The 26305-nt window shown below is 41.5% G+C and overlaps 2 protein-coding genes across 3 annotated transcripts in view; one reads left to right on the top strand and one right to left on the bottom strand.

The window, feature by feature from the left end:
- The window catches only part of LOC137265622 (suppressor of fused homolog), a 43921-nt gene extending 38313 nt beyond the window's left edge, over positions 1-5608 (top strand). Inside the window, exon 12 of the mRNA XM_067801053.1 lies at positions 351-5608. Coding sequence (XP_067657154.1) covers positions 351-422 — 72 coding nt within the window. The 3' untranslated portion in view covers positions 423-5608. The remainder of the gene's footprint in view (positions 1-350) is intronic.
- Positions 5609-6752: 1144 nt separating this feature from the next.
- On the bottom strand, positions 6753-26029 carry LOC137265272 (biorientation of chromosomes in cell division protein 1-like 1). 2 transcript variants are annotated; one of them, XM_067800627.1, is made up of 11 exons: positions 25781-26029; positions 24073-24197; positions 23154-23392; positions 20783-21805; positions 20156-20343; positions 19828-19993; positions 18749-19502; positions 18012-18164; positions 12245-12751; positions 11843-12208; positions 6753-11559 (listed from the first exon to the last, which is right to left on the bottom strand). In XM_067800627.1, exons 1-11 carry the CDS (start codon positions 25910-25912, stop codon positions 10134-10136), a joined length of 5079 nt encoding a protein of 1692 aa, XP_067656728.1. In that variant the 5' UTR covers positions 25913-26029; the 3' UTR covers positions 6753-10133. The 2 variants fall into 2 exon arrangements, with proteins under 2 accessions (XP_067656728.1, XP_067656727.1); XM_067800626.1 differs by having other exon boundaries at positions 11843-12751.
- Between the last annotated feature and the right edge of the window lie 276 nt (positions 26030-26305).

The following is a 26305-nucleotide window of genomic DNA, read 5'->3' as shown; positions in this document are numbered from 1 at the left end:
TTTCACCCAAATTTCAATGGTCATATAACAAAACGTCTGGACAAAAGGTGTGATGCACACTCCTGCACTACCTCTCTGAATCTGCCAATTGAAAACCATATTCACTCAATCACTTTCCCATTTCAAAGCTGTATTGGTCACCTGCCATTGTCAGCTGATGTGCACAAGTGATGTCTGACCATGGTGATCGTTGATATCGATCATTAGTCTGAATGGACAAGATTCTTTTAAGATTCCAGTGAATGACTGCTATTCAATAATATTTCTTTGTTTTGCAGAGGATATGTCTTATAATGGATTATAATATTTCTGACATTTTTAGTTTGTCATTTATTTATTTTATATTCCAGATGATGTGCCCAAAGACGTTCAGTTGGCCTGAGAAGAAACTCTGTATCACAATCCTCCCAGATGAGATTTAGCACTATACATGATTCAGTGATGGTGACAATTATTCTATTGTGGCATTCATATCATGGCCACTAAGCCATGCATCTACCAAAGGTTCATGACGATGGGCTCTGACAGCCTAAACACTCCTTAAAACAACTGACGTGATGAAGAGTCATCAAAGGCAGGTCACCTCTACCTTGGCCATCTTTATGGAGACAACTCTTGACAAGATATTTCAAGAGCAGATAACTCTTTGACATCACTGTTGATGTCCCATATAGACAATGGAAGGGAGATAACTCTTATGCTTGTTATCCCATTTACTGTGTGCTGTTGGAAATGTTTTACTGAATGAAAGCTTGTCTTTTACTGAGGGGACAAAATTATGACTGGCAACTTACAGCACTTTGCACATGGCGAGAAGCTGTGTGCAGTTAGTGGGGATACAATTATGCTGTAAAATGTCAGTGTACCTGTTGGAACAAAGGTTATGTCGTGAGTCCAGTGGAAAAGACACAGAAAACAAGTTTCTGTCCATCGCATTTTCAAATAAGTCTATTTTTCACATATTATATCACATCGGACAAGTCATCCACTACAATTGTTATGATTCTATTTTCTTTGTATTGTTTTGTTGTGTGTTAGAGCGCATACACTATGATACAGGTGGTATCACCCATGTCTCTTAGGAGGGATAAATGTGTATATTTATCCTAATCTGTATGGTAGTAATGCATTAGGTGTTTGTCCCATTTGCAACACTGGTTTTTTTGCAATTATTTAAAAAAGGGATTAGTAATGATTTTATATGTGAAGATATACCACTCTTCATGTTACTATAGCTAAACTGTCATTTCATCAGATTGTCCCTAACTTATTTTGAGTGGCATATAAAGTCATATTTTGGCATATTGTCCTTGAGTAAAATATGACTAAAACACAGCATCACCAACTGGGGAAGTAGGTGCGATGGATTCTTGATCTTTTTATGCTATTTTCGTGATTCAGTGCTACTTTGTGACATTTTATTTGATTATGTGATTATGTGACAAGATGAACAGCAACACTTATATTTATTATCTCCCTTTGAATCGAAGCTTCATCTTTGCCCTCTTGGGATCCTCACTGCCACCAGCAACCATCACAGGAATGCTGAAAATTTTCCATCCAACTGTAAGTGTAGTGACATTTATTCTCGTCGAATATCTCTGGGAAGACGTTATGGTGACTTAGGACAAAATTTCTGGACAAAGTTACCATTTCCCAGGGAAATTTACATATATTCCATCAGATTTTAGACTGAGGAGTGGTAGGGCATCCAACTTCCTATTTACTGTACAGATTACATGAAAGTTCAATTTAATTTGAGAAACAATAAACAACATTATTTACAGTAAATAAAATAGCATTCATTCAGTTGTGAGTAAATTTATGAATGGCTGTGTGCCCAGTACATTTTGGAGCACTACTGGTCATAGTGAAGAGTGCTCTCTACACTATTGCTGTGAGGAGCTTGGTATATAAGTAGTTGTGAGAAACTGACGCACATGAAATTCCCTTAACTCATTCTGATCACAGTTACAGCCTTCTTCTGAGGTGTATGGATTGTTGTATATCCTGGTGATGACAGAAAGTACACAGATAACATTATATAATTTCCAGCTGAAGGATTTGGGTAGAACAAGATTGAGAACCCAAGTAGTTGAAAAGTATTAAGTAGAGTTGCTTCCCTTGGTTATGCAATGATCTGAACATTAGTTCACATTATAGATTCACTCTTGTTATTGTCCTTTGTTTGGAGGTTTCATGAAAGTATTAAATGTCTTCAGTCTGTATTACTATTCACTATCTCACCACATTTTATGGAAGGTCGTTAGCCATGAAGTATTGGTAAAGTCTCACTCAACTCAACAGGGAAATGAATAATGTAATAGAGAGGTAACTTGAGACAATGGTCAGTTGTGCTAAACAAAAGAATTTATCTTTCAAATTGTTATTGTTAATCTGCATGACACAAGAGTGAGACATTCAAGTACTTTTTAGTTACTTTCTTTGAGTTTATGTTGCAAATTTTGGGTTGTAGGAGTGACAAGTCTTTGTTCGATCATTTGTCAAATGATTTAAGTGGTGTATCTCATTGTTTAGTTATTTGAATATAAACGTGTTAACTGCAACTTTGTTCAGGTCTGTGTAGGTATGTCTGTTATACTCTACTTAATATTGCTTCCTTTTATGAATATAATATGTATATTTGTGAGTTTGATTGATATACTGCCAAAATTATCTCCTTAATGTGTTAACTGCCCATCATCCTAACAAGTAAAGATCTGAAAGTAGTTGCCAAGAATGCATACTTAGCAATATACAGGCCTCCTCATGAAACATTATGTTTTTTGACCCTGTCCTGGCTTGAAGCCACCTGTATTAGCTTGTTATTTTCCTGATACTAACCAAGGGCAGATACCTCTCATCATGAGTATTGTTTTTGGCCCATTTCTGCAACATATTCAGCTACCTGCATCAGATGGTTCTTTCGAGATATTTACTAAGGGCAGATAACTCTAATCTGCTTTCCACACGTTTGCCTTGTATGGAGTCAAAACAGTGATCTACTGAACAATTAATGAACTGCTTCACGTAGTGTTTTATGACCCAAGATGACTACTAGTACATCCACCTGATGTTAAATGTAAATGAGGTAGTATGGAAATAAGGATAAGGAATAGTGGAAAAGAAAAAGGTTGCATTTTTATTTTTGCACCCTGCTACAAAGTGGAACAGGGGACTATGTATTCAGCATCTGTCTGTCAGTACGTACATATGTTGATTTGGGTGACCTTGACCTTATCTTCAAGGTCATCCTGACTCTTTGACCACTCTCGAAACTCTTGTTAATGCAATATCTCATGAACTGTTGTTTGTACCCAATGTCTTCAAATTTGATGACAGCCTACATTTGGAGATTACACAGACATCAGTGGATTTGGGTTACCTTGTTCTTTTTTTCAATGTGAGCACTGCACTCTGTCCCCATTTCAACCTTATGTTGCAGCGATATCAATTATCACTTTAGCGACAGCCTACCTTGGGTTATAATACAGACACCAATCATTTACTGCATCTTGTGTGTCACTAAAAGTTAAAAGTAGGGAATGTTACAGGTACTTGATTCTTCTCTAGTGGTGGTTGACACTGCCATCAGTGGCAGCACCTGTTTTGGGGGTGCGAGGGGGAGAGGGAGAGGGCGGTTTTGCTGGATGGGTTTATACTTGTTTGTTTTCTCAAAAGTAAACAATCATTAAGTTATTTTTTTATTCAGTAATTGAATTAAAGCATTTATAGAGATAATGTGTGTATTGTTTGAATGTTCAAGTCTTCATGATTTAAATCTTGTTGGTGTTTTTGAATGAACGGGGATATTTCAGACATTAGTCCTGAAGTGAGTGTTGATTTTGGTTGAACCAGCAAATGAATGTGCAGCCATGGACCTTACAGAATAATCTGAGGCCAGACCAATTTTATTTTCTATTTTATGGATTTTTGTCCTTAGACAAGGAAAGAGCAATATTACCCCTAAATATTGAAAGTATTTTGCTTCTGGCAATTTATGTAGTGTCTATGGGGCAAAAAACAATCAAGAATTTTTTTTTTAAAGTTTACATTTTTGGCCAATGAAAGCATAGAGAGTGGGGAAAAAAATAATCATTATATTTTTTGTCTTGTTCTTGATAAAATACGATTGGCAGATCCGTAAAATAAGAAATAAAATTAGTTTGGCCAATGCTGATATGTACTTTTTTGTTTCATTTTTTAAGAGTTGAGACCTTAGTATGCCCTTTTGAAAAACAATTCAAACAAGCTTGATATGAAAATGTGATGTATTTAAGAAACAAGAGATTTAAATACAGAATATGTCCGTGGACATTTCTTATGAGGAATTCTATAAAATATACATATAAAATATCTAACATTTAAAAGTATCATTCCTAGGATAATAATGATTTTAACTGATTTGTGCAATGTTTGTATATGTTATTTGTTTCTGAGAAATTGTAGATAAATGAGAAGAGTATCTTTCAGTGCTGGTGATGTAGAATTAATGAAGGATGCTGTCGTAAAGTAGCATTTTGTTGTGTTTCTTTTACTTCCCTTATTTTGCACCACAATGAGGCAGAACGTTCACCTTCATTGACTGGAAGTTTGGCCTTGTATTTTTTGTTGGTTTTTAATAAATTTGGCTGTAGGTTCAACGTAAGGGGTCAAACACAAAAAGTTCTTTTATTTAATCATTTACTTTTTTATTTAGTTTAGAAAGTCATTTTTGCTTTACCTTTTAGTTGCTATCTGGTCATTGGTAGCAGTACTAAGTTTGGAGAGAACAAGATACCGACAGTTTTTATATTTTCTTTACAATAACGATATATTCTGTTCCCTTTTTCAGTTTACAGTAAAATGATGTTTGTAGCATTTTGAACAAATGTAACTTTTAGCTTTATATTTTTGTCATCTGTTTTGTGTTGCGAACCAGCTTAAGAAAGTATAAGGCCTCTTTGCAATGTTATATATTGTTGTTGCCTTAGATGGTACTATAGCATAATAATTAGTTCATTGTGTCCAGACTTTGTTTGGGTTATGGAATTTGTACATTTTGAAGTTTTTTTTCACATTTCAGATTTTAATTTTGGAGTCTGCAGATTCACTTATAAAGTTTTTGAAAGAAAAAAAAAGTCTGACCTATGACCTTGTCCATCAGTATTGTCAACATTGCAAAACATCAAACATCTGACCTTGACGTTATCTCCCATCAAACATGTGACCTTGACATTGTTTCCCATAGCATACATGTCAAAGTTCCAACCATAGTGTATATATATCCAACAATCCACTGGTATAAGACTGTATTTGTATAGTATCTTGTTAGAGCCAAACTTGTACATTGTAAAGCTTTTGGCGGTATACAGTGTTTAGTTCATGCTTTGTCGTCCATATTGTGGTTATATGGGTAAGGCTGAAGAGAGAAATTTATGGGGTGGGATTAGGAGTCATGGGGTGGATTGAGGGGACATGGGTGGGCTATTTCAGGGGATGGGGTAGTAGAGCTGAGGGGGTTGTGAGTGGGATGCCTGACGGGGTGGATTCTTGATATTATATACTTACAGAAGTGAATGTGTGTGTATGTATACAAGAATGTCAGAATAAATGTCCATGAAGGATTTCTTTGATGTTTGTTCTGCTTTTACTTCCATGTTACCAGAGGGTAAAAAGTAAACTTGTCAGACAAGGATCTTATATATCGGGTGTCATAACGATGATGGATCTAACAAACTGATGGGTGCCCCATGCCGACCTCTCACAGTATTTTCAGACAATTTACAGTAATAATGTACAACAATTATTGGTCCTGTTGTGTTTGTTGTAACTATAATTATGTCTGGCTCTCACAAGGACCCAGTCATCTGAGCACCATTCCTTTAGCCCAATTTCCAAGTAATCATCAAAACACCCTGTATCAGATCCAAACTTTACATGACTGTCCATATTGAACAACACTGCAGAAGGGGAATGGAAGTATCAACTCATTTTGATAACTTTGTTATTGGTAAGGTATGAGAAGATGGCAGATTAACAACGTTACTGCATGCTTGAAGTTTATCCTCCGAAATACCAAATATATTTCCACCTTAAATCCATGGATGAAGTATGCACACGCGAGTTACACCTTCCTTGTTTCCATGCCAACCATTTTCATTTATGAGAAATTTATGGGGTGGGATTAGGAGTCATGGGGTGGATTGAGGGGACATGGGTGGGCTATTTCAGGGGATGGGGTAGTAGAGCTGAGGGGGTTGTGAGTGGGATGCCTTTGTTATATCGGGTGTCAATAACTTTGTTATTGGTAAGGTATGAGAAGATGGCAGATTAACAACGTTACTGCATGCTTGAAGTTTATCCTCCGAAATACCAAATATATTTCCACCTTAAATCCATGGATGAAGTATGCACACGCGAGTTACACCTTCCTTGTTTCCATGCCAACCATTTTCATTTATGTCCTTAATGCCGAACATAAAGCAGGGTAGCAACAAGTACCATCTTTTAACTTTTTTCTAAACGGCTGAGGATTGAACCACAGACCTTCCACTCTCCTGACAGGCACTCTTTCCACTAGACCAAGGGGTCTATGGGATATGAGCATAGTAACAAATTCCACCACGACTTCAGTAAATAATGGATTGTGATTGGTTAATCAAAGTCATTCAGAGGTATATAATCATTTATATACTTCTGATTTTACGGTTAATATTCTAAAATTCTTCAAATTCTACATGAATCTCCCTCAGACAAAGAATAAATGCACATAGATTCTGACATTATAATCTGAATATTTACAACATTATTTACAATACATATCAAAGACAAGTCATGCAAAAATAAACATGAACTTATTTTCAACATTTCATTATATGTGTGTGAATTTAAATCCAGATAGCACTGCAAAAATGCTGATAAACTACCACACAACTGGTTTGATTAGCAATATTCCAATCTTAGATGGCAGCATATACATAATCAAGTCTGGACCAGACACTCTAGTGATTGAAATAATGAGCTGTCACAAGTGAATATACCATATACAGTCGAACCCCGTTTATCCGGACGTTTTGGTTTCACTCAAAAATCGCCCGGATAGCGAGACGTCCGGTTAACTGGATCAAACAATCAAAACGTGAAAATTAAATGAAAGCAAATAAAATTCATGTACGTATATCAATAAGCAATGTTACAGTCAATAGTAATAACAGCGAATCATCATAACATATAAGTGTACCGATGATATATGGAAGGCGGAACGCAGGTTACCATTTGTCAGGTTGTCTCGTACGTAATCATGTAGCGTGTAGTTTACCTTAATCCTACTTAACATGTGTTTTCGTTACTGATGAGATGTTCACACTCGTGCCAATTCAATGGAAATCTATAGGAATGGTTTGAAAATTCGCCGTCCGGGTCAGAAAGCGCGAGGTCTGGTTAAGCGAGTACAATTAATGAATGTAAGTTTCGTTTCACACAAAAATCGTCCGGAAGGCGGGGTTTCCAGATATGCAGGGTCCGAGTAACCGGGGTTCAACTGTATCAACAAAGTGGGCAGACTGATAAGCAATATGTTGTTTGTCACCTCTTACAATAGCAGCAATAGCTGCATGTTGATTCTGATCACAATCTTCATATTTGTACACTGTAACAGTTGACTGCCTATCATGAGTATACTTGTATCAATTCTGGTCGCATGTGCAACAAAGAGTTTTCTCATAGCTACATGAGTGGTATCTTAAAACAAGTTTCACATGTTAACAAAATATGCACCATAAATAAATGTCTCCTTACTTTTTTAGTAAGAACCTTTGTTGCAACAAGATATATGGTTTAGAAATAACACTAAGATAGGAGACATGATTATATTACACCAGAACTCGACACTTATAATTGTTGGAATTACTACAGACCAGACCAAAACATGCTAGTTCTTAAGAGCAACTAACAATGGGAGATAACTCTTGTACACATCAGAAATCAGAATATTCCTTATTTCATTATCCTAAGACATACTGCTTTAACATCATGGTTGTTTGGGGGCAGAAATAATTTCAGTGAGGATGCTTAAGTATTGACAGCAAAAGAAACGCAACTCTGGGTTTTTGTCATGTTTTTAAATAGAAGACATAAACATAAACACTTTCTTTTATGAGATTCCTTTTTTACAAAAGTTGCCTTTATTTTGCTGTTCAGTATATGAGTCATTCCTGTCCTACAGAATACGAAAATAGGACTAAAGCAAACCATGTCTAAAATGTACATGCTTAATGGACAGGGTCCCGTTTCACAAAGCTCTTGTAGGCCTAATATCTCGTAACTTTTCCCTACTGCTACAAGAAAAGTTACAAGATCTCTGCCTTACAAGAACTTTGTGAAAAGGGGTCCTGATGGATAAAATGAAGAGTTTTTTGGTCCTTACCTCTTGCTGAATATTTTAGTTGAAATGGATTAACGAACTACATTGACAATGAACTAGACAGTGAGAGAGTTCAGTTTTTCCGCCACTTTTAGCAATATTTCAGCAATATTTCGGCGGGGGCCATCAGAAATGGGCTTAGTAACTGTGTGGGGAATCCAACCTGGGTCTTCGACATGACAAGAGAATGCTAGCTACCCAACTGCCCCTAATAATGAACTAACATTAGTGGTTCTTTGAGTCGCTGTAACCATAGCCTAACATATTCAATAGCACTTCACTAAGTTGATTGTCCATTTACTGTCACATCGAACTCATTCATGATAATTAACTTTAAACTACAAACTTTGCACACTCAGATTAGGATCCACATGCTGAAGTGATCGTATTGCAAATATGATCGTAACTCTCACACTTTAACATCAACATATGTTGATCATAGCTCTGATATCACTGTGTCCTCCCTGCCTTCAATGGAAGTACAATATTCAACAAATATTCATGTGAGTGTGTATTTATGACATTTTAAGCCATATGGCAAGAGCTTCACACTGTTACATTACTACCAGTGTCTAGAGTGAGTGAACGAGTGAGTGAGTTTGGTTTTACACCGCATTGAGCAGTATTCCAGCGATATCACGACAGGGTACACCAGAAAATGGGCCTCACACATGTCTGGAGTGAGTGAGTGAGTTTAGTTTTAGACTGCACTCAGCAATATTCCAGCGGTCTGTAAATAATTGAGTCTGGATTAGACAATCCAGGGATCAAGAGCATGAACATCGATCGATGATATGTGTCAACCAATTCAGAGAATCTGCCCACCCAATCCCGTTAATCAATTTCTGGAATTGAACCCAGGCCAATATATACTGCTATACTGCTGCATTACTAGCTGGACTTAAGATGTACAGGATTAATCATATCAGAGTTCATCAGCCTAACATAATTGTACACTGAATGATCAAATTTGGCAAAGATGTGTGGAAAAAGATACTATTACATGATTGTAAAAAATGTTATGACCAATATATTATCATGAAATGCAAACAATAAATTCCATTCGCTAACAAATACAGGATATTTCATATGTAAAATGTACAGGATGTTATCTCACAAATGCATGCTTATTTTCCCCCTAGACTGAGATGTCTCTTTTCTTACCCCAAAATGCTTGTATCAAGTCAAAAGAACAAAACATTTTGTTGCTAAAACAGTATTTTAAAGTTCATTTAAAGGGAAGTCAAGAGTATCCGAGTCTGGTTCTGTACATAAATGGGTTTGCTACATTTTTCCCATGCTGGGAATAAAAGATGAGATGAGTATACACTTTAACTTCTAGGCTACCTCACCAAACCAAAACATGAGTGAGGTTGTTTTACGCTGCTTTTAGCAATATGCCAGCAATATGCCAGCAATATCATGGCGGGAACACCAAAACTGGGCTTCACACCCTGTACCCATGTTGGCAATGGGACCTGAGTCTTCAGTGTGATGAGCGAATACCTTGACCACTTGGCTTTGCCACTGACCTGTAACATGTACAGAACTGCAGCTTGATTGAGCTCAGCTTGATTGAGTTATCAGCCCACAATGCCACTAGGCTGCCCCCACAGCACAGCCTGATTTTGTTCAGTTTTTGGCCGCTAATGCATCTACTGCATTACATAACATCGAGAACTGCTCATACAGTCCAACCATCAATTTCTCAACAACCATTTTTTGTGTTTCATCTTCTAGCTCTCTTGGCTGGTGGACTCTTCTCTCGTCGACTTCGCGTTTCTCTCACTGCAGGTGCGGCCATGGATCTTGTTTCTCTTTGAGTAGGTTGTGGAGGTGGTGACACATTTCGCTGTCGTCTGGTTTCCCTTACATTTGGTGAAGGTGGCGATGGAGGCCTTTGACCTCTTCTTTCCATCCTCGTGAGTGGAGGGGAGGGTGGCCCTGGGGACAGGGTTGGAGGACTTCTGCCTCGTCTGCCACGCCCAATACCTTCCAAAATGGGAGGGGGACTAGGCGATCTTTTTGTGCGGCGACCACGACCTATGGTCTCTGGAGGTGAAGGGCTTCTCACTCTCCGAGGTCGTCCTACTCCTGCACCAGGAACAGGAGGACTTGCTCCTCTTCGTCCTCGGCCCATTGGTTCAGGAGGCTGAAGTGGGCTTCTTGTATGGCGTCCCCGGGTGATCATTTCTGTGGGAGAAGGAGCATGTCTTCTTGTTCGTGGTCCAGTATACTCAGAACTGGACAGTCGTGTGCGTCTCATCTCTGGTGGTGATGGAGGACCATGGAGATCTGGAGGCGATTCCTCCAGAGGTGAAGGCGGACGCCTCCCTGGTGAGGGAGGTTGGTGACGTAGATCTGGAGGCATTTCGGTTGACGGAGGCCTTCTTGGTGGTGATGATGCAGGCCGTCTGACATCTGAAGGTGACCCCGGTCGTCTGCCAGGCAGTGGCGGAGATGGTGGTCTTCTACCAGGCAGTGGAGGAGATGGTGGCCGCCGGCCAGGTGATGACTGTTGCCGTCGAAGATCTGGGGATGGTGGTGATTGGGGTCGCCTGCCAGGTGAGTGTCTGAGATCAGGAGGTGATGGAGGGCGTCGTCTAGGCTGCAAATGTGGTGACGGGGGACGCCGATGATCAGTTGGGGACGAAGGGCGTCGAGACTGTCTTCGAATACCTGGTGGCGATTCTGGTGAAGGTGACCTGTAAATATCTGGCGGTGATGGTGGCTGGTCCATCAGGTCATCAGGAGATATGGGTCTTCTACCACGTGTCATACGAGATTCATGAGGGGATGGAGGTCGCCTCATTTCAGGACTAGACCCTCTCCTCATCATCATTGGTGATGCATGTCTCATATCTGGTGAAGGAGGTGATGGAAGATGACGCATAGGAGAGCCTCTCATTCTCATATCTGGAGACCCAGGTCGCTTCAGAGGAGATGCAGATCCTTCACGGAACTGTGCTGGACGGCCCATATCATCCCACCCACGTCCTGGAGAGGCCCCGGGTCTTCCGAAGCTCTCTGATCCGCTGCTGTAGGAGCCAAGCGGGGAACGGGAGCGTGGAGGAGACCTGCTCTCCATAGGACCTCGAGGAGATCGGTGAGACTGCCAGTCACGGAAGTACTGAGGAGAGTTCTTGGCTATGGCCCTGGAAAAGAGACACACATCAAGAATAGATCAGGCGCTAAATCACAAATAGCAAAATAATTAAGGGCGATTACAGGGATCACTCAAATGGTCAACGGGGAAAATCTCTTAATTAATCTTAACAATGGGATTTTCAGAAGAAATTATTGGATATTTCTACAGTATTACATAGTCTAAGCATGCATACGTAATGGGATTATCTCCCAAAGTTAAAATATTTGTGGCATCTCATCAAGAAGCCAAATGAAAATCGTAAAAATATATAACATCATAAATATCCTTACAACTGTCTTGAACGTCTCTCTGCTTCTCCAAAGAACATGTGTCCTTTTCTCAACCTGTTGTCCATAGGCCTCATGTCCATAGGTCTCATGTCCATTGGCCTCATGTCCATTTGCCTGGTCCTTCTCTCAGCTTCACCAAAGTCCACATCAGCAAGTCTAGCCCTCCGCAGCCTCTTCTCTGCTTCACCAAAGTCAACTCGGTCAATTGGAGTCTTTGCACATGGACGTTTATCCTCTTCCTCTAATATATCACCAAAATCAGATTCAGAGCTGATATCTGAGCATGACTGAAGAGCTCCTGCTCTCTCTTTGGACTGGCTCCTGCGTCTCTTTCTGTCTTTAGGAGACACAGATCTTGATCTTGACCTTGATCTTGATCTTGACCTTGATCTTGATAATGACCTTGATCTAGATCTAGATTTTGATCTCGACCTTGACCGTGATCTATGAGAAGTGCTGGAGCTGCTTCTACTCCTACTTCTGCTTCGAGTGCGAGACTTCTTCCGACCTCCCCTTCGGATAATTCTCCCAAATTCATCAGTTTCTTCCTCTTCACTTGAACTAACAGACCGGCTGCTCTTGGAGCTGTCGCGTCTGCGTCTGCGACGACGTCTGCTGTCTGAGCTGCCTGATCTGCTTGAGGAATCAGAGCTGTGCCTCTTCCTTCGTCTTGACCTGTCTGAGTCTGAATCTGAGTCCGAATCACTCCTTCTCCTTCTTCTCCTTCGTCGGCCAGATTTACTTGATCTTGAACTTGCCTTTGCTTCCTGGGGCATCTCAACTTTAACTATTTCAACAGCTGGGGACTCAGTGTCTCGTGTTCCCCTCTCTGCTTCATCTGCTGTTGACTTTGATGCAGGAGGGTCGACCTTTTTCACTTCAGTAACACCAGGCGAACTCCTTTGTCGACTGAAATGACAAAAACGTTACATTTTTTGAGTTAACAAAAAGTTAAATTAGCTCTACCACTGGCTCACACTAATTGACTGGATTTGGCTAAATACCCGGGAATATATTCTCTATTCGTATACTACAGAATAAAACTGTTGAATCTTTTTTAATTATTTCTTCTGATATGTTTAGACAACATATTAAAGTAAATAATATAGAAAAATGGTGTTTGTTGTTTGTTTAGTTAATTAGCGACAGCGAGGTGAATGTCAGCATGTCCCATGGACCGTTTAAGATTTAACAAAAATCTCAACAGTGGCATCAGAAATAGAATTGTTGTTCCTTCATTTATTGATTGGAAGTGAAAACAACACACCATAGCTGGACACTTGCTTACTTAAATTATATGAAAAAAAAAGCCCCAAAACATTGAACTTTGTAGTCATAATTTTCAACAGTTTTGATTCCCGAGTTTACTCACTACTTCCTACAAGGATGAAAATGTGGGAAAGAGAGGGGTCTATGTGTTTCTTGAAGAATAGTGGGCTGAAGAATGGTGTGAAGTGTTGCTTAGATGTGAGCCAACTTTACCATACACAGCAAGCGAGTTTAGATTTACGCCGCACTCAGCAATATTCCAGCTATATGGCGGCTGTTACCATACACAGCATACAGAGACAGGAAAATGATGACTGATGAAAGTGATAAATTCCAATGACAGACTTACAAGAAATTTTCAATGCCATTTACATTATTGTAATAGCTTTGTAACACTAACAGTTGGTTACCATGGTTTATCAGAAAACAGGGTTACATAAAGTAACTATGATTTTTACCTAAAACATGCCCCCATTCATTTTGCAAACTGAAAATCATTAAAACGCCAGAGTATATAATATAACAAAGCCATAAAAGCCATGAAACAGAAAGTGAGCGAGTGACTATGTTTTATTAACACCGTTTTTAGCAATACACTAGCAATTAGAGCTGTGACAATATATCGTAGTGTCGATAATCGTGACCCCTTATCGGACGATAAATATATCGATACCTTTTTCGTATTGTGATACGTATCGTTGACCTCAAAATTGGTAATTGTTACTAGATATTTATGTCAATATTTACACTGTTACATGATATCAAAATTGTTAAAATCTAAATATTTTAGATATTTAAATACTTACCTTACCATAGTTTATAGCATATTACCTCAAGCTTCGCTTGGTAGGAGATCTGACAGAGTTGAATTGCTATTCAATGTTGAATGGCTACCTCGAATTAGACAACTGTAATGATACGGAAGTTTCTGGATCTCCCCACTGCGCATGCACACAGACTCCACGAGAACTTCACTTTTACTTCCCGGTCTGAAGAGTCCGTAGTTGGGAGAAGCATCCAGCGTTTTGATGTTAGCAAATGTTTTACTTACCTTACCATAGGTCTTTAGCATATGGATGAAACAGACAGGACGGTGGTGCAGGACTCGAGAAAACCATCAAACGTCTATCCTCCTATATATGCCTCAGGGCAGCTTGACCACTACTGATTCACAAGCACTGTTCACCGGTCTGCTGCAACAATCTCTCGGGAAGGAACCAGAACCAGAGTAGTAAGTTACAAACTAACCACCGGAGGGGCACAGTACATTATTGCACGTAAGTACAAGACCCCCATAGACCAAAGTAAGTAAGATCGTACCTATAGGGCGGAAGGACCAATGGTCTGATCGACAGCAGCCCCTCCACATCTTCCACCGCCAAGTCCCGCAAGTAATGGCTAACAAACACTGAAGAGGACTGCCAGAAGCATCCAGCCATGATTTCGGGAACTGTACAGTTTCTGTGCAGACCCATTGTTGATGCAATCTCGTGCATCTTCTGGATCTGGGTGCAGTATCCGACTGTAAGGATGGTGTAGCAACTGGTCCCAGTCTGGAAGCCAGAATGGATCTTTTCCTGCGAGGCGGTACAGCTCTGGGAACGTAATCGCTGGCCACCCGGGCGCGACCAAAAGCAGACGGATCCTCACCATGAGCTTGAGTTTCGCCACTAATGCTGGTTCTAGCACTGGCGGCGGGAAGGCATACGCGTCCAGTCCCTCCCATGACATCGACAGAGCGTTGACTGCCCAAGCTGCCGGATCTGGTATCGGAGACACGTACACTGGAAGCTGAGCGTTGAACCTCGTGGCAAATAGGTCTATCAGTGGGCACCCATGATCCTGACATATGAGCCGAAATATCTCCAGCTGAAGCATCCACTCAGTTGGGGACGGCTTTCCTGGTCGGGGGCTGCAGCAGCTAGGACGTTCCTGCAACATGGGATATGGCGAGCTCTGACCTTGATGCCGTATGCGTCTAGAACACTGGCTAAGCCGAACATCTGATCCAGCAGGGACTTGGACCTGGTTGTCCTGCCAAACTGCAGGACCTGCCACTGGTAATGTTGACTGTTGAACACGAACCTAAGAAACTTCCTGTGAGGCGGGTAGATGGTGACGTGCAAATATGCATCCTGTAAGTCGAGACTGCACAGCCATGTTCCCGGGACCAACTTGAGGCGCAGCTGTTCCAGAGACACCATCTTGAAGTGAGGAGGCTCCATCAAGTAACAATTGTTGAACGCTGCCATGTTGTGTAACTTGTCAGAGTCCTTGGGAATGAGGAAGACTGGAATGCAACCCTGGCAAGTGGTGTGGGTCCAACACTTCCTCGATGGCACACTTCCATCGTAACACCTCGATGCCTGCCAGCAACTGGCGCAGCGACTCTGGATACACCCGCGCTGATGGCTGAGATGTTAACGGTGGAGGTTGTAGGACCGGTAGTTTGTAGCCCTTCTTTAGGATTCTGGTAACGTAAGGATCTTCGAGGATGGACCAGTTCCTTCAAAAGATGCCCAGTCTCCTGTCTACCGGTGTAGGGCAAACTGGCAGGGCTGGGGGCGGGAGGTCCCAGTCGTGACAGGTAACACCCTCAACGTCTTGAATAGGGGTGCTTCCCCATCCCTCTGTTGGGGATGGCGGGGCGTCCCTGGTTGAGTCTGTAGGCTTGCGACGATCGGCTCCTACGTTGACCTGGCAGCGACCTCTGGCAAAGACTGATCTGACAGATTCCCTCTTGGGGATGTAGCGTTTCTTCCCCCTGCCACGTGTTCCAGCTCTGTCATGAAAGGTAGAAGATAGGGACTCAAATGCTGACAATGACACCTCGGTGTGAGTTAGCTCCGCATGTTCCTTATAAACCTTGGGGATAGCATTTCTGAAGAGGGCCTCTGAGGAAAAGTGAGTCCTTATGAGACGCCACTTGTACTCCTCCCACGAACATGCGTCTAAAAAGCCCACCCTATGCACCACCTTTGTCATAGCTAATGCTGTACGGACATACCCCAACAGGTCTGATGCACCTTGCTTCAGTCAAATCAACAGCCGCTGCTGATGTTGCTGACGTTGCTGACGCTAGTGCCGAGACTGGCTTCAGAATACGCCACAGCTCCATATCAATCGCTTGCATTCTGGAATCATGTACTTTATATGTGGAGTTGGAAGATATTCTCTTAATGGCCTCATCTAACGCCGCCCCAGAGTCCGCAAAATCAAGACTGTGAACTTTATAGTCCTGTTTCTTTGACCTGGGTGCCCTAATCGTGGAATTTAACGACAACTTGGCAAAGTCCTCGTTCAAGCAGGATATGGCATCAGCCCATCTTTATCTCTAGCGCTGGTGACAGTAGTGGTGCCACTAGGCACTCCATACGCCGATGCGACCAAGCCCGGTGCTCCTGCTGCGCTGGTAAACGGATGTGATCCTCTCTCGGCGTCGCTGCAAAGTCCGGTACCATCAGTGGAGCACTAGTAGTAGGCGCCTGAGATGTGCCTGACATCATCAAAGGGGTAGGTACTAGCAACAATCGTAGAATCTGTTGTACCTCTGGGTGCGCTGAGGCATCTGGCCTTGTCAAGTCCACCGAACCCCCAGCCTGAGTAGTTGGCGTCAGCATCGGCATCAGCAATGGCGTCAGGTCAGTGTCTGCATCAGCATCGGCTCCACTCTCGACAATGCATCAGACGCCACCCCAGGCACCTCCAACGCTGGCTGTAACTCCGCTGTTGACAACCTGGATCCTGATGAAGACGCAGGCGAACGGGACATCTTGTGTAACTGTTGTGTTTTCCACTTCTCAATCACAACCAGCAAAATTTTAAACCCGTACACACTGCACAACGCTGCTCAAGGGTGCATAACACCGTAGGACAATGCAGACAACAAGGGTGAGGATCTTTGCCAGACTTCAGGCCTTTACACACCATACATGTCATACACAACTACTGTAACAATACGAAATATACACGTGACAATAAGGAAAAATGAAGAACACCCTTTACCACATAATGGACTGCTTCACTCGCACGTACAGCAGCTGCTTTGGAAATGACAAGTGAAATTGCTGCCCCTCCGATAAGGACAGCAAAATTACACTAGATACAGCAACATGTGACAAAAAATGAAACACAAAAACTTATAAGGCGGAAGAATTATCAACAGAAAACCAATCTGCCTACAAACAAAACCAATTTGCGTAAAATTACTGCGGCTACATCGAAAATAGGAGACACATGACTGTGTCTCGTCCAAGGTAGCCGACAAGTGTACGATAACGAATTTATACACTATAACCGACACGAAGATTGAAAAGTATCACCTACCCTAAAACCAAGAACCTGTAAAAGGAATCAGTGCAAAAGCGTAGTAAATCAAACTTTATTAGCTGAAAAAAGGTAGCAACTAAAACATGTCTCGACAAGATGACGCTTGAAGTAAAATTGAAGTTCTCGTGGAGTCTACGCGCATGTGCAGTGGGGAGATCCAGATACTTCCGTATCATTACAGTTGTCGAATTCGAGGTAGGCATTCAACATTGAATAGCAGTTCAACTCCGTCAGATCTCTACTAAGTGAAGCTTGAGGTAATATGCTATAAACCTATGGTAAGGTAAGTAAATAATTATTCATTTCTAAAGAAAATAACGGAAGATAGCATATCGTGACATGTATCGAATTGTAGATATTGCGAAGCGTATCACATCATGAATTTTCTGTATCGTCACCCCTCTACCAGCATTGGTGGGGGGACACCAGAAATGGGCTTCACATATTGTACCCATGCGGTGAACTGAACACGGGCGAGTCATGGGAGTCAAAAGCCAAGGCCTTAACCACCAGAACCCAAAGGACAAGTTTACACTAAGTATATTCCATACTGTGCCAACCATGCACCTACCCACTACGTAGACCCCTGACTGGGGTATCTTGTGAGTCCTTGGAAACAGGAGGGGTCAAAGGTCTGCGATGACTGATTCTAGGCTTGTAAAGGTCATCTGTGCTGTATCTCTGACTAGATTTGTTCTTGCCATCTGCATCCGGGGATTTGCCTCTGTGGAAAGAATGCAAGATTAAAACGTTGTGTAAAGTTTCACAAATGGTTTAGTTTTGATATAAATAAAGAGGAAGATCAACTTGAGCATAAAATGCTATTTGTCAGTGATGAGCTTGGATAGAAGGTGAAACTTGGTCACATTCAGCAGGGCAGGGCAGGGCAGGGCAGGGCAGGGCAGGGCAGGGCAGGGCAGGGCAGGGCAGGGCAGGGCAGGGCAATAACTTCACATTCAAAGTTTGAATAGACAATGAACATTAGGTATAAACTTGATTGTATTTGGCAGGGCAGGGCAATACCTCCATATTCGAAGTCTGAATAACTGGCTGCTATATACAAAATTCTGCATTGTTTTGATGTTAAATGTCACATTCAACAATAGGATGGCCGTCAGAAATAACACAGTCTCCACATAACAACCACATAATTGATATCATGATCAACAATCAATCAAGGACATGGTATTGACCAAGTCACAAAGAATGACAGTCAGATTCATTTGGTTATCAATTAGGATCAGCATGCTTGGGACAATTCAAACGTCTAACAAATCCCTACAGCTCATCAAATGAATAAATACTAACCTTCCTGAGTCCCTTCTCCCTCTCCTTGCTGGCGTGTCATCGTTGGGACTCATTGTCCTCTGCGATCGCCGCATGGGCGTCTGTCCTGACTGGCTGCTCTCCCCTGATATGTTTCTCTTTCTTCTGGGTGCAGCCTTCTCTGAGTCCGTCCGTGATGATGTGTCGGATATATCACTGTATGGGGAAGCAGGTCTTTCCCTACCACTTGTGTCGTTACTTTTACTGTCATCACTCAGCCTGCTACGGGATCGCGTGATGTGCACCGACTGACCCACAGTCAGAGTGGTGCTGGCTATGGGAGCCATTTCTACAATGGGGATAGGCTGTTCTGGTAAAGGAATATTGCTAACACTGTCCAGATTGAACTGTTCGTCTTGGGTTGGAGTTGCTGGTGACCCTGCCTTGACTTCAACCTCCTCAGGAATAACATACTCGGATGTGTCAATCTCAACTGTCTCCTCGATGACGTCAGTTACGATTTCTTCGGTGTAGCTCTGACTACTGAAAGGCTGTTTCTTTTCTGTGAAAATTGTCTCGAACTCCTCCGAGGTGTAGCGTGTGTTGCGTTTGCGTTGTCGTCGGAGAGCTAGTTTCTTCTCCATCACCTTCTGCTGCATCAGCTGTTCCTTCAACTGCTTCTTAGTTCTTCGCCGTGGTTGGGCCTTCTTCTCCGTTTTCCCTTCTTCTTCGTCTTGAGACGTCGTTGAGGTGATGGATGTCATGGATGTGTTCAGTTCTTCTTCAGTTTTGTTTACTGAAAATTGAACATTAAAGTTCATTATATCAATACAAGTGTGGTAATATGAAATTGATATCAGAACATAAAGCATTGTAATGCAGGGCCCGATTTGAGTACTTGATTTGATTTGCACTAAAGTGCAAGTTGTCATGAACTTGCATTTGAGCTTGCTCCTTAATGCTATCATTGACAGACAAGCACTAGCTACTGAGACTATATCTAACCTGCATCTCCAAGGGTCACAGATGTCTGTAATCAACAAAGTCACGCCAAGGTTTGCAGACATTACCAATAGGCATGGGTATCACCAAGAACTGTAAAAGTCAGGTGAAATACATACCTGATTCCTCTGCTTTTTCCTCAATTGATGACTCAGCCTTAGTTTCTTTGGCCTTCCTTCTTTCTTCTTTCAATCTTGCTTTTTCTTCCTCTCGATCTTTACGTTTAGCCTCTAGCTCAGCACGGCGTTGCAACCTCTTCAGATAACGCTCCTCCTTCTCCTTAGCCTGGAAACAAGGTTCAAGGTCAAATTACTTCCAGGTCAAGTAAGGTCCATTTGAACCATCAGGGTATCACAGTACACTGCAATGAACTGAAATCACAAAGACAGGGAACAAAAATAACAAAAACATTTCATCTCTTGATCCACAAAGGAAATGATGACTTACAATTCTTGCCTTCCTCTCCTCCCTCGTCTCATCGTCCTCACTGTCACTGAGGTTGTAGGTCAAGGCCAGAAGTTTGCGGGGTTTGACTGGCGTTGATGTCGAGTCTGCACTACTGGTCACAACTTCAGGAACTGCAGTGGGCTTCGGCAGACTGGGTTTCTTCTCTGGACTTCCTTTCTCACTCTCAGCTACAAGTGAATAAATTTCAGCCTGTGTTAAGACTGGAGGTAGTTCATCTCGTTTATCTCCTTATTGTATTATATAAGTATTTATTTATAGGCCTAAGTATCAACCTTGACTTCCACAAATGGAGGTCCAGTTTACTCCATATAATACATCTCAAGAGTTCTTAAGAGATTTGGTGTACCAGAAGCATCATTAGTTTTTCAACATTTTTTTTCATCCAACTTACTAAGAAAAACCATATTTCTCCCAGTATATTTTTTCTCAACATACGAACCGACAAGCACAATTTAAGTAACCTTCAAATGAAAAATAATCAACCGTACACCATGAGAAATCTACAGGGGCCTTTGAATATGTTTAACACAAATTCATTCACATGTGGTTTCTCTATGGTGCAAATAATGAAAACTGAAACAAGAATCTGAACTGAATCCTCCTGACCTTCTGTTTCCTTCTCAGTCTCCAGTTCTTCTGTTCCCTCCATCTCTTCATCACTCTCAGACAACAGTTCCAGCATCTCATCCTCGAATGATGACAGGTCGCTAGTATGGATAGAACTAACTGTAACATCTGACATCTCGTCCTCATCCTTCACAGTCCAGGCAAACTTGTATGGCCGTTTGGTCTCTGTAGTTTCCGGTTCCTTCTTCTCAGTGTCTGGTAGTTTAATGTCTTTAGGTGCTGGGACATCCGGGAGAGGGATTTCTTCCAAGCTCGGTTCCACATTGACTGTCTCCTTCTCAACAGCTTCCTTCTTCACCTCAGTTTTAATCTTTGGTTCTGTGGGCGGTGGTGGAGGTGTAAACGGCTCCTTTTTAATTGGCTCTGCTGGTTTGACTTCTGGTTTGGATTCTTTTGTAGCATAACTGCTAACATTAGCCAATAGATTCAATGCCCCAACAGGTGGTGTAGCCGTGGGGACAACCGCTGGGGGAGGGGGTGTGGCAATAACAGGGGGGCCAGGAGTTCCAGGAGGAGCTGGGGTGCTTGGAGTTGTATATCCTGAAGTGATGGGGGCCATGTCTACAGTTCCTGGGGGTGGGGGTGTTTTGCTGCCCGGGGTTGGAAGCATGTTAGGAGGAGGCACAGAGACATCTGGCAGCGGAAGGGTAGGTGGAGGGATGTTTGTTGGTGGCAGAGTAGTTGTTGGTGGGGGGATGTTTGTGGGTGGGGGAATGAAAGGTGCAGCTTTAGCTGCTCCTGGGGGTGCTGCGGCACCAGGGAGGGGTGGGGGTGGAACATTTAATGGGGGTAGCTGGTTGAACATGTTGACCCCTGGTGGCCACCCTGGCATAAACGGGAAGGGCTGGGGCATCATCATGAACGGAGGGGAGGAGAAGGGCACTGGGGGAGGGTTGTTGACATTGGGAGGGGAGAAGGGGGTCTGTCCACTCCAGCCACCATCTGGAGGGTAAGTTGGAGTGAATCCTCCCATCATGACATTATACTCAGGAGAAGAGAAACCTGCAGAAATAAAATATGAGACCAAAATTACAAAAAAATGCATTGAAATAGTCCAAAGTGAGGTAACAAGAACAATACAACAGATGAACATTATACATGCAACATATGCCATATTTGGGTTTACTTTCTTAGTAAAGTACAAATTCTAGTGCTTTTTCGGTTGAGTCCCATCCGGGATTCGAACCCGCACCCTCAGAGTCAGGCACCTAATCGCCAGCACACAAAGTCAGCCGCCTAGCCCGCTCAGCCACCGCGACTTACACAAAATTGAAAGTCGGACAACTGGTGGTCTAGACTGCGTACTTTGTGTACCCCTCTGATGAGTGTCAATTGGCACAGCTCCCATGGCTGAAAGCTATGAATACACAATGCCATTTAGAAAGTGGATGGGACTCAACCGAAAAAGTACTAGAATTTGTACTTTACTAAGAAAGTGAAATCCCAAATATGACATATGTTGCACTTGACCACTTTCTAAATGGCATTGTGTAATCATAACATTATACATGCCATTTGAATCACGAGCTCAAACATGATGATGTTTTCATTTGGAAAAATTTACTTGCTTGTTCTGAATGGCTAATGAATTGCTCATGGCATCGAAATCGTGAATTGATGCTTAATACTGTTGATCACTGGATTGTCTGGTCTAGAATCAATTATTTACAGACTGCTGCCATATCGCTGGAATACTGCTTACAGCAATGTCAAACAACAAATTCTTGGTCAAAATCAACTGTAATGTGGATGTAAAAATGAAAAATGTAAAATCACATCTGTAGTACAAGGGATCTCAAATTCATGGCATGATATATACATTGCAAAGTATCTTGTGTAACGAACCAGCCAACCAAATAAACAATCAATCAATTAATCTTTAGTTACAAAAATGAAGAGGCCATACATTTTACATCAGTAGCAGAGGGTGCAATATACATAAATATATAGTAAGTAAAATCGCATCTGTAGTACAGAGGATCTCATATTCATGGTGTATATACACTGCAAGGTATCCAGTGGCTGTTTGATTTTGGGATGTCATGAAGGTACAGAATTTATTTATTCAGATGTTCCAAGTAGAAATATTTCTTTATGTATTCTTTTCTGATATTTGCATACAATGGACAAACAAGCAAGAAATGATATTCATCTTCTACCTCTTGATAAGTACAATATTTATACAATAATATTTCTCGTGGTATCCCTAAATGCCTACCCTTTTCCATTTGAATATCCTGGGTACTACATTTGAGACTGTAATGTCACCGATAACATTCATGATGTGAACTGCATGGGTAATTTGGTATACAGCTGTCTACCATAGAACTCTCATAGCACTGACAATTACCTGGTGTAGCAGGTGATGATCCAACCTGTTGCTGTTGCTGCTGAGCCTGTTGTTGTGCTGCTTGATGTTGGAGCTGTTGTTGCAGTTTTCGTCGCTGTTGTCTCTCTTGATATTCCTTGGGATCAATGCCAAGGTGCTTACATACTGCCTCGTCAATCTTAGGTTTAATCACCTGGAATATCTTGGGGTTCACCACCTGTTCAATGATTCGCTCCACACCATTGTTCAGCATGCCAGACCTGGAGAATAGTTTGTGAGGATGAAATGAGTCCTTACTTGTGAGTAAGTCATGTTCAACAATATTTCAACAATAGTTCCACCATATTACAGTGAAAGAAACCTAGAATGTCTCCACATTACCTCCATTCACAAAAAAACCTGGATCAAAATGCCCAACTGAAAATTGCCCTAGAAAGCACCATGCCCTGATGAGGGGAGGCAACTCTCTGATACGTACACCTAAGACTGACTACTCAATGCGATACATAGAATACCATGATAAAAATTATAAGTTACAAATATATAGCATGTCAGTTGAGTCACTTGAAATTCTGCCCAGCAATTTCTGCAAATTAGATTCTGTTTGAACGTAAAATGCAGATGCATGAACATGAGATGCTAAGATGTCTCTGTCCTCTTAGACCAAAACATGCAACAAGACTTCAAGTAATCTGGGTCTGTCCTTGGTCAGCAGATCATGCATAAACATGATTAAAGCAAATCAAATAGTTTATAATAAGTACACAACGTTTCAAGCTATATGCTCCAATAAAATCTATAATAAATGTCTTCCAGACATCAAGGTATCACAGCCTTTCATACTATATTTTGCCATATGGAAAAAGGGTAAAGGTGGTGTTGACAGTTCCAGTGAACCCAATCAGTGTTACTTTGGTGTTATAAAGGATAGTGCTCTCACTGATCTATCTGTTTCTTGAGACTCTCTCTCAGTTGCTTCTTGCTGAGGCTTGGACTCCATATTGTTGTTGACAGGAACCTCCCAACATATGCCTCTACTCTCTGTTTGAGATTAGTATAGGCAGGCTGAAATTGGAAAACAACTCATTTTGGAGAAAATATACAATGATGATGAATAACTTTGTGGTGTGTATGGTTTGTTTGTTTGTTTGTTGTTTAACGTCGAAGTCTGCAATATTTTTGCTATATGAGGATGGTCTGTACATAATCAGTTATGGACCAACCAAATCAGTGATAAACAGCATATAGCAGTCTGTAAATAATTAAGTCAGGACCAGACAATCCACTGACCAACAACATGAGCATCGATCAGCGCAACTGGGAACCGATGACAAGTGTCAACCAAGTCAGCTTAACCTGACCACCCGATCCTGTTAGTCGCCTCTTACGACAAGCACAGTTGCCTTTCATGGCAAGCATGGGTAGCTGAAGGCCTATTCTACCCCGGACCTTCACGGGGTGAGTGATAACGGCATTGGTCGTACCCTGGGACCTTCTCTGGTCATCAGATTATGATGGACTATTTTGCTGATTGTAATTTATTGATAAGATCACCTTGTTTAGGTCAAACTCATCTCAGAGGTTTTCCTAAAACACAACTGTTGCACAACACCACATTTGAAATCTAAGCAATTTCTCTTGCAACTGTCTCAGACCTAACAAGTGGATTGATACCCTATTTGACAATTTAGTAAGAAGGCTACAAATATTCAGTAAATGTTCTCGACCCAAGGTATTAGTTGAACTTTCCAAAAGCAGCAATGCCTCATATTTATAGAAATCCTGTCCTTCTGGTTAGAATTTTTTTAACAATATTAATTACAGTCGAAGCCTGTTTATCTGGACATTCTCTGATTCCTGGAGGTCAATAGCAAGTACCATGATTGGACTACATAATACACTGATAAAAATAAAAGATAGTCTACATGAAGCTAAATGTTGGTCTCGGATCCAAAAATGCACCTGCACTTGGCATAAATCGTGTTAATGGGTACAACAGGGACTGGTCTGGGTCTGCTTGGAGTCTGTATGAGGTGTCTGAGTGGTGTATTCATACTTAACTGATGAATTGTATCTCAGTGAGCTAGCACAATAAAACCAGTTTAACTCTGGGCTAGTAGTGGTAAAAGCAGCCACACATATGCAAGCAATGGTGACGTCATATGAATGAATGTAATCATAAGTGCAATGTTAAACCCCATTTCACCTCACAAAGTGCCATCCCAATGGATTGGTCACACAAGCGCTTATGCTTGAATATGACAGTTGTATCAAACGTATTGTGATGCATGAAGTACCTAACCCTAATGATTGTGAAGAGTGTGTGATCAGGATAGGGATCAAGGTCTATGGAGGCAACAGTGCAGTTTACGGGACGCTAACTGTTAGCTAAGACAACAGATTCTGTATCTATCTTTACGGATTATTCCGATCAAGCAACATATTACCATCATGTAAGCTACACTAACTCACACCACCACACACACCAATCCAAATAATAACCGATCGAGCATCAGAGACCATAAGATTGAGAAACAAGAAACACACACGCCAAATAAAATGACTATCGCAGTAATAAACTTCAAAGTTGCCATTAGATGTATAATTTATGACATCAATGATAATACACAAAACCCGGCAAAGCATACTTTGGTATCGACGTCTGCTAAACATTGTTTTCTGAATTCATCAAACAAGCCCTGCGATTTAATGTTGCTGACAATTTCCTGGACGACCGGTGATGGCGTTTCCGATGCATCAGGCTCTGTCGCTGCACTCATCCTAGACAATTACACAACAGATTTGAACCTGTCGTACGGTTATGAAAATTGATATTTGTAAACACACAAAGCGTGGGATGCTTCGTCCGCCATTTTTCGCTGTAATCAAAGGGAGGTAACTCTACTTTATCTTTCCCTAAGGAATACCACATGCATTTTTCCTGTCTCCAATACGTCCAAAATTATAAAAGATTTCCTAACAGAAGGAGACCTGGCGTAGCTTACCGAAACAAAAACCTAGGTCCTATCTAGGGATTGTGTCACTCATAATCTTTAAAGTTGTTTACATAAATTCAAAACTAAAACATTCTTAAACGTTAAGTATGTGAAATAAATCTTAACAGAGTTATCAAGTCTTGGTCTAGACGTATTTCTGGATATGAAGTAAAATGT

Source organism: Haliotis asinina, chromosome 15 (assembly GCF_037392515.1).
Source record: "Haliotis asinina isolate JCU_RB_2024 chromosome 15, JCU_Hal_asi_v2, whole genome shotgun sequence".
In the NCBI taxonomy this organism is placed as follows: Eukaryota; Metazoa; Mollusca; class Gastropoda; order Lepetellida; family Haliotidae; genus Haliotis; species Haliotis asinina.
The sequence above is the reverse complement of the archived record's forward strand: the minus strand, read 5'-3'. Positions and strand labels throughout refer to the sequence as shown.